The 15,511-nt window shown below is 37.1% G+C and overlaps 1 protein-coding gene across 7 annotated transcripts in view; it reads left to right on the forward strand.

Moving 5' to 3' along the window:
* Positions 1 to 15,511, forward strand: part of TCF12 (transcription factor 12) — a 160,235-nt gene that overhangs the window by 41,199 nt on the left and 103,525 nt on the right. For 6 of the 7 annotated variants that reach the window (XM_080351300.1, XM_080351301.1, XM_080351297.1 and 3 more), the window contains exons 4-6: positions 472 to 545; positions 1,793 to 1,861; positions 12,453 to 12,555. In XM_080351300.1, the coding sequence (XP_080207426.1) occupies positions 472 to 545; positions 1,793 to 1,861; positions 12,453 to 12,555 (246 nt within the window). The remainder of the gene's footprint in view (positions 1 to 471; positions 546 to 1,792; positions 1,862 to 12,452; positions 12,556 to 15,511) is intronic. The other variant, XM_080351304.1, reaches the window with a different exon arrangement.

The following is a 15,511-nucleotide window of genomic DNA, read 5'->3' on the forward strand; positions in this document are numbered from 1 at the left end:
AAGGGAAATAATTTCGCACATTTTACAATACTTCAGCAAGACATAAGAGCAAAGAGTAGATAACAAGTATGCGTTTCACAGTACCTGCTGCAATGTTCAGTGCTTAAGATGCAGGATGAATGAGGCTGTGCAAAAAGCCTGGCTAATATCTTTGTGCTTATTTTGTTACTCATTATAATTTCTTATGGATGAGATAGGGCAGACGCTGCAGATTGGCAAATCTTCTTGACTTTTTATGCTCCTGTTTTTGGCAGCTGCAGGTGTCCAAATGAGTAGGTTGCTTTGTAGTCAGCTTCATTAACAGGGGAACTGTTCATCTTAAATGTTTAGAAATACTGCTTTAAGTATACAGAAGCAGATGAATTTTCTTTAATTCTATGGAAGTGGATAATTTGCTTTCAGGTTGCATCAGAGAACATTATGCTTTTGCTATCTTTTCTTATATGTCTGTATTTTTCTTCTTACTGCTAGGTATGGATGAGCGAACAGGTGCCACGTCCTGGGGAACAAGTGGTCAGCCAAGTCCTTCATATGAATCTTCAAGGGTAAGGTTCCCACATAGTAATTCATAGTGAAAGTTTATAGGAATGTACAGTGAAAATCAGCAGATGCTTTGGTGATGTTTTTGAAGGGTAAGCTCCTTTAAATACACAAATTAGCATCATTTAGAGACTTTAATGACTTTGATGTGCCGCAATAGTGATTCAGATTTCAAAGACTAAAAAATATATAGGTTAAGAATTTGTGAAAATAAACCATACATAAGTGTATACTTGAATGATGAGCATGCTTTTTATTTACCTCATGGTCAGAAAATGAAAATAGAAGTCATGTTACTTATCCAGGAGCCAATTTATTGGCAGTATAGGGAATGCTTGCCTTTCCATTACCATTAGCCAGCTATATGTGCTATGTCATGATGTTGGAGAGAGGCTTCTCTTTTAAAATACCTTCCTCCTGTTCCCATTGGAGCTTCATCCGTCCTGCTTGTTGAGCTAAAGGTTTCTGATAGTATCTATATCCTAAAATAACATTGCTCTTTAAAAACCCAACTTGATGGTCAAAAGCAAAATTTCCGCTTAGTAAATCACATTCCCTTTCATCTCTCTATTTAATTTGTATGAATATCAACTCCCTAAAAAGCCAGAGAGCTGAGTTAGCTCACGCACCTTTGCAGCTTTCTCTTGCTTTGGAGTGAAGCGGATAGATCCAGCTCACTGGATATTGTTAAAACCTCTGACTTTGGAAGAGAGCATTAGGAGTCCTAATTTTTCCATTGATCCTCGGTAAATAAGTTATAATAACAAAAAGATAGAAGAACTTCATGGGTTGTGGAAGTATGCATTTGCAGCATAGAAATTGGGCATTCTTTTAAAACATTGTGTGTGAAGCCCAGCCTTTAGATGCCTTTTCTACATTTGAAATGGATTCTTATTATGCAGCTTTAAGTAACTCATATTCTTATAGTGTTTGGTATTTTGGAACTCATTTACAATGTTGTTGATCAATTTTAATAATTCATGAGTTAAGCTGACCTGACTGGAATTTGAGATTCCTCTGCTGTGTGGCTATACTAATCATATATATATGGTTAATCATATAATCATATGGTGATGCACTTTGCATTCAAAATTTCTAGGTTATTCCTTGTGGTGATTAACATGCAGAGTTTAAATAAGTTACAATTGTCTTTGCGGCGGTGTTTAACTACAAAACGCAGTGATTTTTCCCATAGTTTCAATATTTAATCTTATTGTTGTCCTAATTGTTCTTACTACTTGCCTATTTGCAGGAAAATGGTAGTCTTCATGGAAAAAGCTCAGACCTTTCCACAGACATAGAAAAGTTGAAACCTCAAGAGGTATCACTTATTCTTTTTACTTTTTGTGTGTTGTGTGGTTTTGGTTTTGTGTGGGGTGTTTGTTTGGTTGGTTTTTTTAAATCTATGTGGAGCTTACTGCTGGACTTTTCCTTTAAGGTCACAATACAATGATCAAATTACTGAAGAATTTAGGTTGTTGGCTGGAATTTCCAAAGGTACATAAAGATAAGCAATTTCCAATTCAGTAGAATTGGAATCTAGTGATAGTTAAGTACATACTTGTTAAAGGCTAATTCAGTAAGATGGTGGAAGACTGGCCAAAGGAAATCTTCCTTTCCTGCCCTTTCCCAGCTGCTGCGGAAGGTCTGTTCAGGTCAGTATGGATGGTCTGATTGTGTCCAGCAATGGTGCTTAAGGGAAGAGTATAAGCATAGGGCAAACGTTTTGCCACTTTTACTGTTGTACTCCCCTGGCCAAGCTCCGCACTTGGGGGCTTAGGACGTGTCCTGGACAGAGCCAACCTGTCTGGCATTGTTCTCATAGCTATTGGTGGACTCGTTCTCTGCAAGTTGTGAATTTTTCTAGCTTTTATTACAGTTTTGGCAATAATTACAAGTGTTTTGCGGCAAAAATATTAATGTTTTTGTCTTAAGTGTGCTGACCAGTGATTTAACTGATTTCCACCGTGTTCCTGTGTTCTGAATAGCAATGATTGGTTGTCACTGATGGACTTCATAATTATTTTTTTTTTTTCCCAAAACATTATTATTTTACATGCCACTTGTATGTCTCTCCTCAATCAAATTGAAGAATCGTAATCTATTGGTCTCTCCTTGTATAGTAACTTCTAACCTGTGCTTAGTTCTTTCTGCTTCTTCTGTATAATTTAAGAGTCAGGGAGATTATGGCTGCATGCAGTGGTCAAGGTGAGGGTATAGCATCAATTTCTGCATGATATAATGATCCTTGCTTTTTCTGTTCCCTTCTTACTTGTTACGAAGTTTTGCTTTTGTTGACTATCACTGAGCCCTGGAGCGATATTGTTTCAAAAACTGTGTAGAAAAAGAAGATATTTTTCTTACATTGTAGACTAGTTACCACATTGTTATGATATTGACTTATTTTTTAACATGTTTCTTTTGCATTTATTTACACAAAATTTTATCGGCTGTTTTATTGTAAATTTCCTGGAGAAATTGCTTTGCAACTCTGCACTAACAGTTAGGATGATTGAAAAATGATTTTTATTATCAGCAAACTTTACTATATCTTTGTTCATCCACTCTTTTTGATTTATTCATGGAATTGTTGAAGAATGTTGATCTGAATACAGTTTTTTTGGGGAAGTGGGGAAAACACACTGGTAGCGTCTTTTCACTGTGAAAACTGGATGTATATTCCTGTGCTTGGGGCAGAGTGTTTATGTCTTTTAATCTTTTGATCAATAGCTAGGTCACAAATATCCTTGTCTTATATGCCATAGCAGTTTAGTTTATTTTAAGAGTCTCTGATAGTACCTTAGTAAATGCTAAAATATTCTTATTTCAATGGTGTTTTGACCTAACATTGACAGCTGAGAATCTTTGAAGGCTTGAGAAAACCTTATACAAGAGCCTTGTTTTTCGATTACTGAATGACGTTCAGTAGTGTTCTAACACTGAAAGGGCAGTGCATATTTGTATAAGAATTGGCCGTGATGATCTTAAACTTGTGAAAAGGTACAAACTGAGACATGAGTGGGCAAAATCTCTTTGCATAGGCTGAATGTTTTGTTATAAAAATGAATAATTTGGAAATGTATCTGTTGTGGGGAAAAAAAGAAAAAAAGTAGGAAAGCTTTATTTTTTTAGAGGAATGATTCAGGAACGGTAATTAGCAAGTCAGTGGAATTCTACAGAGTGCTGATGGTCTGCCTCAGTCTTGAATGGTGGCACTGAAGTCCATGTGCAATACTGGGTCAAAACTTTCTGACTCTTGTGGTGCTTGTTTTCCTTCCAGCTCTCCGATCTTGCTTTTACTTCTATATGTCCAACAGTGGTGATTTTCCTGTGAATATCTTCTGGCTAATGTATGCAAGTCCCTCCCCTGTCTGAGTGATACAGAGCTAAAGATATTTTTGCACGTGTCCATGATCCCTTGCATTAGAAGAGTAGCTGGATCTTAGTGCGTGTTGCAGGGGACTGTGAAGATGCTTTTTGAAAGCCACGCTCTTCTGAGCTCTTAGAAGCAAATTCTGAGGCACTTGAACCAAGTAGCACATTTGCTGCACAACAACATATTGCTCCATAGCACTTGAAAGTTTTGTCTTCCTCTTGAGATGCTGCTGAACTTTTTAGCTTTCCCACTTTGAGAGTTGTGTTTTATACTCATAGCCTAGCAACAAATTGGTATAATTACTTTTTCTGGGGGATAAGCATTGTCTTTTAATTAAACTTTTTTCTACCATATTTTTTTATTACAGTGTGGCTAATGGTTGCTTTTATTTCACAAAGAATAATGCTCTGTGAGGTTTTCTTTCATTGTTTCGATTTCGTTGTAACATGTCTTTGCAATAAAAGGAGCAGCTTAGGTTTTCATCTGGTTAGATTGCTGCCTCCAAATCGAGCAAATCCAAAAATATTTTTCATAAGACATTTCCTTGCAGGGTAGCCTTTTTATATATACACACATAATAATTTTAACTGTTAAAAATTTAGCATAAATTAGCTGAGGTATTTTTCTTCCAAAATCTGCACTGGGAGTGGTTTAAGTATCTTCCAGCATGTATATGGCACCAAAAGCTGAGTGTGTACATTTTGACCTGATTTAACAGAATCTAGCTTCAGTACTGCGTATGCAGTTTATCCTCATTTTCATTTCCATAACTCTGTGGAATACCTACTAGAGGCCAGGCTTGAAAAGACTGAGATACCACCGTGAGATTTAGATGGTTTTGTAGCGTCAGTCAACAGCTTATGCCCTTGATAGTATGTAAAATACTCAGTCATGACTTGGAACCCGAAGTACTATATTACTACATGCCCAAACTATTCTGCCCCTCTCCCCCCAGTAGTACTTTAATTTGAAAAGAAGTCAAAAATAGTAATAGCAGGTTTTGAAATAGTATTTTATACCTCTTAATCTCAGGTACATAACGAGAAAGGAAGCTGTTAAATAGCAAAACAAGACAAGAGGGACACAGAAATACAGTAAGTGTTATCCAGTCTGTTGTATTTGTGTCCTTTTTGTCCTTTTTTTTTTTCTTTTTGCGGGGGAGGGATGTTGTTTGGTGGTTCTTATTCTGATTATTTGCTTTTCCTGATGTATTCTATAAGTAAGCAGGTGATTCAGTGTGAAATCAAAGCCTAAATTAAATATCCCATATTCAGTACACAGGACACTCTCTCAAATGCTGCTTACTTTATAATTTGATTTATGGGCAGCACTTTTCAAAGCAAATTCTAATATTTAAGCTCTGAATTCTTTAGTTAGGTTTTTAAGTGTTGCCTTTAAGCATTTATTGGTAGTATGTTGGCCACACTTGTTTTTTTTCCTGGTTTATAGCTTAGATAAGAGCTAGAAAAATCTGTTTCCAGTCATAGGAGCTATGTTGGAGATGTATTTGTGGTTTTTTGTTTGGTTGGCTTTTTGTTTTATTTGCAACTCCCTATCATATTGAAATTAGCATTGGAATCTGTTTACAAATGAGTTTTCCATGTGGCCAGGGAATTGTCCTGTTACATATCATGTTGGTATTTGTCTCAGATGAGTTTAGAGAGGTATAATTGGCCATTTGGTTTAACTCCCTGGAAATGGACTTAGACCTGGAGAAAATGGTGATTATTTCAAAACAGATTCCTGTTTGATGTGTTATGTCACCCTTCCCTTTCCAAAGCTCTAGCAGGTTAAAATAAATAAACAAATAATGTTTTCAGTTGTTCTCATATTCCTTTCCTGCACACGTAGTTTTAGTCTATTTTGACTAGCTATGTGGAAAAGCAGCTAATGTTTTAGAGCTCTGTTACAGAGCAGGTACCTTCTGGTGACACTTGGAGGGTACCTAGGAAAGCTCTCTTGACTTTTCCCAGTACTACCTGAAATCTGAGGTAGTGATATCTGCTTTTTTCACCCCATTTAGCAGGTGACCTGGTAACATATAAAAAGCGACATTTCTGTCTTCAGGATATTGTAGTGAAAGGTAGAAACTTGCTGATAGCGAAAGGGAATCAAAATTAAAACTAGAAAGTGTACAGCTCTTTGTTTCTGGAGCAGTTCTGGGTGATCTCCATCAGGTAATGGCATTCTTTCCTCTCTTTAATAAGTATTATACAAGTTTCTTGCCCAATAAAGCACAATGGGGTTGAACTGCTGCCTGTGCTGAGTGTCTAGGAGGTGGCAAACACAGAGCCTGTGGAGGGGAGAAGAGTTTGTTTCCTGGCACATCAGATGGGCCTTCAGCTCGGTCTCTTAGCTTGTGGTTGTAGCAGGCGACTGGTGGGAACATGGGTGATCATGGTCGGAGGAGTGGGGGGTGTCTCCCATTGTCGTCCTTCTGCTCCGTTACCCCATCCGCCATTTTTCACCGTTTAGAAAGTCAAGGTAATTTTCTATATGACGTGTGACAGACCTGCGTGTTGTCCTTACGGAGGATGTTGGTACACTCTTACCACAGAAAAGCAGGTTGCTGGATATATTTATTATTGGTTGTGTTAGAAAACATTTGGTTATTGAAAAAGCTGATTTTCATTTTAGTTTTTGATTGTAATGCCGGTTGGCTAGATTTATTTTATTTTTTGTTGTTGTTGTTGCATGGGAGCTTTATACGTGGTTGATTAATTATGTTCAGCCAGAAACTGATTTATCCTGTAATTCCCTGCTCCCTCACAGAGAAGTTCCTGTGCGCATCTCTCCGTTCCACAGAGTTACAAAACGTGATCAAGTGTAGTTGCAGTTGCAACACATGAACTAATAGTTGTGTATAAGTAACTTGAAAGTAAGTTTTCAGGCTTAACTTGTTTTGTTTTTGTAGAGCTGATTCAAAGTTCTGTATTGTCAGACTAAAAGGAATTCAAATTGTATGAAGTACTTTATTTAAAAATGCTGGACTCAATTCTTAAAATATAGCCGTGTGGGTCTCTGTGATTCTTTAGTACTTGTCAGAAGTGTACTCGGGAGCCGTATACATTTGGTTGTCTTGCTGCATCTTTCCCTGTTCTTCTCAGGTGAATACTTTGTAAAAGAATTTTGGTCACTGTTTGGAAACAACAGTGTTCCTAAGAGTTTGCTGCAAGACTGTTAGTGATTTAAATGGAGTTGTAACTGTGAGAATGTGATGTTTCTTGGTTTTCGTTTAAGATAAATGAACACAGTGCAGGTGATCTCCAAGAGAAAAAGGAAGAGGACTCTTCTCTGTACTCTTCTCTGGATTTGTGTTTAGCTTGCCTTCATTTTGCAAGATTCTTCTTGATCTGTGTGTTCAATAGACCCAGCCAGCTTTTTGGCTCTAGAGTCTTTCTTCCAAGAGCCATTGACAAATATGTAGATTCAGTGACTGGAAAGACTCTTTCCAAAACAAAATGGTGGTTTATTTCTGGAAACATACATGATCACATAATCCATAATCTTTTAAATTAGCTAGGACACCTTGGAATGGCTACTGCCCAGAGCCTCTTGTCTAATCTTCAGTCGGTGACTCACCCACCGCAAGGTTCCTGGTGTAGTCAGTCTCTCTGGCTCTGTCCATCTGTCTCTTGCTGTCTCTGCATCTCCATTTTTTTCCCCCTGCTCCCCTCCCCCTTGTATTTTTTCCCCTCTTGTTCGTCTTTAGAACTCTCAGATTAGTTTGGAGAAGCAGATAATCCAAAATAAAGTGGATTTCAGCAGTAGATTCACTGTCCTTCATTTACACATTAGTCATTTTGATGACAGTTGCCTGATTCATATGATTACAGCCAAATTTAGCTTGGAAGGGACCTCAGTATTCCTGAGTTTTGAACAATTAATATTTCTTAGCTAAGGTCAGCCAAACTGTAAAACTCAAACAATCAGAAGCAGCATTACTAAATTTAATCTTTTGGTCTGTGGCCATGTCAAGCTGTGAAGTCAACCATTCATTTTAGTGGAATTTTAATGTATTAAGTTTAAAGGCGGTAATTGAGCTATATTCTAAGTTGCTAAAATGCAAATACCCACTTACTGATGTGGCAGCTTGGTTATGAGCCACAACTCAGTCTGATTTTGGTCTGTTCCCAGGGACTTGTGTAGGAGAGGGCTTGTGGAGAAGGGAGGAGAAACAAAGAAAAAAAGCTTATTTTCTCTGGTTTAGTGGACTTCAGCAAATAGGATGCTGTGGAGTAGTGAACCATATAGGGAGAAGTTGTTCCATTACGTCAATAAATGTGTGGGAAAATTGTGTGCTGTGTAGTTACAGTGTCTCTTTTATTTTTCAAATTTTACCCTGAAGTGGAAATAGGATGTTTCACTTATTTAAAAACAAAACAAAAAAACCCACAACTTGAATTAGGGTCAGGAGTACAGTTTTGCCTGCGTATGGACAAATCCTGAGATGACTTCAGGAAATACTTACTAAGGGACAATGGGCTTATGCTTTTGAAGTGGAAGCAAAATGGAGGGGATGAATCCTCCAGAATCCCTGGAGCCAGGGCAAGGCAAAGGAGTAGGAGCAGGGAGCAAGGGAGGCACTTTGGCTTGTTCTTAGGTGAATTCTGTGATTGACTTAAACCAACATGGCAGAACTTTAACTGTTATTGAAAGACATTGAGTTTTAGGAGGTTAATTACCATTTTATTTTGTAGAATGGGGCATAGACTCATTTTGTCAGGCCTACTCTATGGTTTGGTAGGATAAACATACCTAGTAAGGAGTGTTTCCTCTGTGTTTTCCCATGTCCTTCTCTAGGTCTCCTAGAATAATACATCGTCTAAGATAATTTCCAGGTGTACTGTATACTACTAGTTATTATTTTGTAAATAGTCTCAGATTTTTAATTAGTTTAGCTGTGTTAGTCTACCTGTGCATAGAAAATCCTCCTGATACAGATAAAGCCTTGGGCACTTTGGGCATCTGAGCCAAAAGAGGTGGGAATGAAAACTGTGTGTGTGGGGGGGGTGTTTGTTTGGTTGGTTTTGTTTAATTGCTGGACTTATTTTATTAGAAGTATTAGAGAACTTCACTCTAATCCACAGAAATACCTGAAAATACCTGAGCAATCAATGTTGAGAGTACCTTTTTCTACCCAGTTAAATTGTAGTGCTAATTAGCAGCAGTCTTTCAAGTGCATTTCATGATGGGTATTATTAGTAGACAATACTTGTTGCTTTGATTTGTAGCCGTGTCTGACTTTGTGATCACAGACAGGCAGTGAGGCTGAAATCCAGGGAGAGGCCTATGGCAAAGTGAACAGTGACAACATTACAAACTGCTAGAAGGGAAGAGTTAGCCCCCATTAAGCTTTATTTGGGCTATACCAGTGCAGAAAGAAAAGTTTTGTCTTCCTTTGGGTAGGCTAAAGCTTACTTTTGTAGTAGTTATGTAAGGGTGGAACACATAAGATGGTTCTGAGTTTCCAGTCACACAGGTGGGATGCACCTTTTAAGAAACCGCTATCCTTTATTTGGGTTGCAGACTTTTTTAAGGCTCTTGACTTCATTCTTCTGTAAGCACTAAAAAAGTGTTGTCAATTTGCACCATCATATTTGTTAAATACATTGTTTTTAAGCCCTGATTGTATGACTAGAAGCTTCCAGTGGCTTCTCAGAAGCTATTGGAAGCTTCTGAAGTTTTCATCTATGATTGATTACAGCTCTTCTCAGTAGAACTTTATGCTGTTTATTATGTAAGTTAACGATACAGATGTAAAAGCAAGGAATGGTATCAGGAATGCAATTTCATTTCAAGTACAGCTTAAATGTGAAGAATGCTCTAAAATAACTGCGTAATTTAAAACATTGTCCTTAAAACTCTTTTGCTTAATTTGCTGTTGTGAAGTGCAAAAGAAGTTTGTTAAATCAAAACTGCATGCGTTTGTGTTTATTTTGTGTTCATTTAGTGTGGGTGAGTTATATGTGGGAATCAGCTGAGGGTTTCTAATTGCAAACAAAACTGCTGCTTGAGCTGATAATCCATAACTCATTGCTAAGGCTCTGAATAACTGGTGTCAAGAATAGTGGCCAAGTTAAGGCCTCTTTACATAGGTGCACTGTGGATGAAGGCTGAGAGAGGTTACACTCTGCACGAGTGTAAAATCTGTCGTGCATGGCAAAGAATGAAGTACTTGACAATTTTATTTTGGAGTTGAATTCAAGTACAGAAAAAACAAATCTATTTTAAAAACTTGTATATGCCGTAGTACATTTTCCACCTTATATTAAATGTTCTGTTTTCAATGGCTTTAGTGTTGCGAAGGACTTCTTGGAGCATTTTTCAGGTAGATAAAGTAGTTGATTGGTCTGGTGGTGTAGAAACATGACTTTGGTGCTGTGGTGACTGGGTGGAAGTACATTGTGGGAAACTGGGCAGACATATGGAAAGAATGTGATGTAAAGGATTATTTGAAGGAATTCTGACAGTAGAAGGAAGAATATTCTTTTCTATGTGAACTACCCACCCAGTTCTCCAATACCTCTGTTTCTGGGGGCAATATACAATATTAACTAATATTACCTTGGGGGGAGCATTATTAATCCTGTGCATTGGGTAGATGGTGTTGCATGATGTGCGACCGCGTATGAAATGAGTCTTATTCCTGTTATATTTGCAGTTGTTTTATTATTTATGTTGTAAATAAAGATCTTTTGAAGATTGCCATTTCTGGGGCTCATCTGGGCACCACTTTCTGAGCATCCGAGGTATGGATTCCCTTCATCACTGATAGTGTCCTTCCTAGTTTTTTTCTTTTAAAAATAAAATAGAGTTGAAGTATTGTCTTAGGGGATAAAAGGTTTTAAAAAAAACCAGTAACAAGTAAAAGGAGAGAGCTGAGTAGGAAGCTACCTGATTAGGAGCTTTATTTTTTTGGCCCTCTATTTGCAAATTTTTTGTTTCTTTATTCAGCAGATTTAATTTCTTTTTTGTTTCATTTCAGCATAAAAATAAACCACATGTGGTGACCTTAGCTAGGAGCCACTCGGTTTCCTCGGCAGCTGCTCCTCCACGCTGCTTGTCTGACAGACGGGGCTAGGTCATGGTTACCAGAGGGGACCCTTGTGGTCATAACCAAGTTGTAAATGTCACTAAGATTGTTTCTGAATGCCTATCACATGTGTATCGCTGATTCTGAAGTAGATAAAGTCAGCCAAAGATTCATTTGGGAGTTGGGACTCCCAGAAGATTGCTGCTAGAGCTGAACAGCAGCAAGAGTTGTGACATGCATCCGTAAGCAGCGGCAGGGATTTGACAGTTCTTTAGCCCTCAGTTACCAGCCCTTTGGTGGAACTGACAGCGCGCCTGCACAGATAGGGAGGCCTGTTTCAGCCCCATTAATGTTGTCTTGAATGTGAGCCTGCGGTCTGAAAAAATGATAAATGTTCAGTGATTGATGATTTTATAGTCCCAGGGCACTTGGGATGGTTTCTGGTAGCTGTGAACAATTTTTTCCCCTCCCTTAATGAGGCCTGAGCTTTAGGTGTCTCTCTACCTCTACCAGACTTAGAGAAGTGAGTAAGTGAGAATTGTAGGTTTGAAAGGTTTACAAAATGTTTTTCAAAACTTTGGCTACAAAGGACATGCAGTTATGAGGGCCGAATCTGTCATGTTTTGGTACTGAATAAGTGATTCAGTGAACATCTGATCAGTCTGAATGGCAAATACCTCTGTATGGAAAAGCTGAAAGCATTTTGAAATGTACGAAAGATAATTTTAAGTAATTAAATATTATGTGCATCCTGGGACGTCTGTGTTTTCTGTCTCTCTACCTTTGGTGCAAGCTGTCAATGAGCCAGTGTTTCCTGACTGCAGAAGGACACTCCAAGCCTGCTAAGTTGGCTATACTAGTCATGCTAGAAAAGTGCAAACCAGCATTTTGGTTTGAGTGCTTGTTTGCAAATTGGGTGACAAAATTGTTTATTTAATCACTATTGGGAAGTAAACCTTTGGTCAGCGAGCTATGCTATTTAGTAATGTGATAGTGTCAAAATGCCTATTAATCTGTAACATTAATAGCAGGCTGCAAAGGGAAATGGAATTTCTTCTTATTTGCACTAACATTTTTTCCTAATGTAAGTGACTCTTCCTGATCTTTTTACTATGTTGTTTTATTAATACAAACAGAGACCTTAGGAAAAAAAAAGAGCTTCAGCTTCTTCAGACTGATTTTACTGTCCCAGTAGTTAGCAACTTAACACTAAGAGGATTCACGCATGAAAACATCTCAGTACTGTTCAGTTTTTAGAAATATTGTCCATGAGGACACAGCATATTAGGAAATTATGTGGTTTCTCTTTGGGGGAGAAAGAAAAGAGGGAGAGTAAGTAAAATGCGGCAGGGAGTGGTTTCTGTCAGAGAGACCCGAAAGCCAACTTTTGTGATTAATGACCAATTGTGACTCTGCACATTTAATTAGGAAAGTGTCATTACACTCAATTAGAAGGACTGCCAAATAATCTGTTTAATACTCTGGTCTTTTTTTCCCTAGGGTTTTGCAGACAGTCCTCATTACAGTGATCACTTGAATGACAGTCGATTAGGGCCCCATGAAGGATTGTCCCCGACACCTTTCATGAACTCAAATCTGATGGGTAAGTAGGTAATTCTTTACGAGTATCCCCTCAAAGCCTCTTTGGTCAGAAGGAGACATTTTTCATTCCCTTGTCTAGGCCTGACATGTCAAGCATCTGGAAGTTGCTCTGTTTCTTGTAGTAATAGTGACTTTCCTGTTTAAATCTTTTTATGTTGGGCAAATTCCTCAAAGGCCATTGTCCAGGACTTCTTAGAAGAAGGAACCATCTAGATTTTTCTCAAGTTGATCTAGAAAGTTGATATATTTTTATTTGATTTTTACATTTCTCTTGTAAATTTTAAATTATTTTAAAGCTGGATTTTTCTTAACTTTTTCTGAGAAGACATCTATGGCAATTTTTAATTTGTGCATTTAGAAAAATATATATTCTTTTTCTAACACTGTTGATTTCTGAACTAGTTACTTTAGGCTTTTCTTCAGTTAATAATTTGAGGGCTTGCCTCTTATCTTTAATTTTCTAATTTCTTTTATATTTGTTGTGTTAGAAGTGTTGTCACTTCTAAGAAATAGATGTGAGCTCCCGTTTTGCAGGCAAATGTTCTTACTGCTTTCCAGGCTTGTGGGTGTGCAACATTTTCTGCTTTTGGAACTGGAAAGACAAGCAAGCAAAATGTGTGTTGTGTTGTGGGCTTAGGTATTGAAAGCTTTTTCTTCATTTCCTGGACGTTTATGTCACCTGAAACATGTTAATGTATTGATGGCATTGTTTGAAGCTCTTCCCTGTTCCGGTTTGGAGCATAAAATGTTGATTTCAAAATATTTATTGTTTTGCAATACATGATCTTGGGACAAATTTTTTATGTATCTCAAACTTGAGGATGACTTGGAATGTTTCTTGTAAATTTGTACATTTGACATTGTTTCACTTATATATTCTATGTCTTGTAGACATGACCTATTTTGTGATCTCAGTATTGTCCTTTTAAGACATAGCCATGGTAATCTAAGTGGATTACCTAAATCCAAATCCTGGTGGTCTGCAATTTCTTTTGGAAATCTTTCTACTTTGCTCAGTCTTTGTTTACTACTTTAATTTCCTCTGAAATAGAGGCAGACAAAGCACAGCTACTGCTGAAACCAGGGTTTCATTTAAACCTTCAGGTATGAACCTGAAAAAGATGTATTTTTAAAAAGTACAGTCTCTGTAGTCCTTGTTTAGAGATAGTATATGTCAATTGGTCAATAATACTTATATTTGAAGACAGTAAAGCTAAAATGTAGTTTCCCTTAGTTCTTTTGGTAAAGCAGAGTAGAGCCTCCCCCAGTACCATTTCAAATATGTTGTCTTTTTTAATACAAGAGAATAAGAAGACAAATTACTTCAGTTGCTTCTGCGGTGTTTTGATCAGTAGCATGTATAGAATGGCTTTAGGCGTTGGAGCTGATACTATTTTTATTTTGTGAAACTACATAGCAAAGTTTGATATTGTTTTTTTTTTTTTTTAAAAGAATCTGTGTTCCCAAAGGCAGACTATTTGCTCATGCTTTTATTTTGAGCAATCTGATTTCTAAACAATATATGCCTTTAAATATATGAAGAAATTAACTGGTGCAACTACCTTTTCTTAGTTTTTTAGTTTTATTTAGGAGATCAGTGGGTGATTCTGTTACTCATAGGTCTGTGTTAATGACATAATTCTATTGAGAAGGTGCCTTCATTGAGATTGTTTTGTAGAGAGAGAATTAATGAATTGCAAGATGTGTGTGTGTCAGTCACCCAAAGCAGCTGTGAACTCAAATAGTTTTGTAATGCTTTATGGCTAACAGTTCTTACAGATTTTGGTTGGTTGGAGCAATAGTATGTCTTCTCCTTCTATATGCAGCAAAAAATTATTGAATGCTTTCAGTCTATATCTCTAAGAAGTGTACCCTTCAAAACGACAGAAGTGTGGCTTTAGAAGTATTCCACCTGTGGGTTTTAGCTTGTCATAGCAAAAAATTGTATTTGTTTTACTTATGCTACAGTATAGGATGCAGCTCTGTATATATCATACTTTCACGTCATTAATTTTTGCAGCTTATCTTGATGCTGAAAGTCTGGAGAGAGGAATGATAAATGCTACAGAAAAACATTGAGTAGTAGTTTTCTGTGTAATACTAGTATCAGTTTATGTTGTGGTGTAGGTTTTGTTTTGGTTTTGTCGTATTATTGAATAATAGATTTCTTTTTAAGTTGTTTTTAGACAAAAAAAATTGTTCACAGTTAATATCAAATTGTGGACATGTTCCCATAAACAGAATGAAAACATTGATTTTGTTAGTTACTGTAGATGATATTTAATGCATTGATTGATTATTCTGTGATCTTCAAAGGTTAAAAGGACCTGGAAGCTAAGGATGATCTCAACGGTCTCTTCCAACCAAAATGATTCTGTGATTCTATGATGTGAGTTTACAGGAAATATCTCACTAGGCTGGTAGGAGCGATGGAGTTCCTGGACTTCCGTGTTGAACAGCTAAGAAACACATCCCTTCCCAACACTTTGTCACGATTGAAATATATGTCTGAAATAGTTAAAAGCTATTGGAAAAAGAAAAAAAAAAAGAGAGAGCAGCAACATATTTCAGCATTGCTGTCAACACTTAAGAGCACCATTAAAAGAAAGAATTGTGTGTCAAGGGGATGTTGTTATTTTGTGTATTATGTTCAGCCGTAAGCATATTTGCCTGAAGAGATAGTGGATTATAAAGTGCCACTGTCTTTCATGATGGAGCTCTCAAACATTTTAATGATCTTGTACATTGCAAAAGAGAGAAATTTTGTCTAACAAGAGTTGATAATGATTCAATAATGAACAATTTGCCACAGAAATATGCATTTCCATATTCATTTAGATATTTTTTTGAAGTGTTTTGCAAAGGAAGTAAAGCTATTATGTTGGATTGGTTTGTGTTCTTCCCTAATGAATTCCAGAATTATCCTGTTGATTTGGTAGTATAAAAAAAGAAGGGCT

Source organism: Nesoenas mayeri (genome assembly GCF_963082525.1).
Source record: "Nesoenas mayeri genome assembly, chromosome: 11".
Lineage (NCBI taxonomy): Eukaryota > Metazoa > Chordata > Aves > Columbiformes > Columbidae > Nesoenas > Nesoenas mayeri.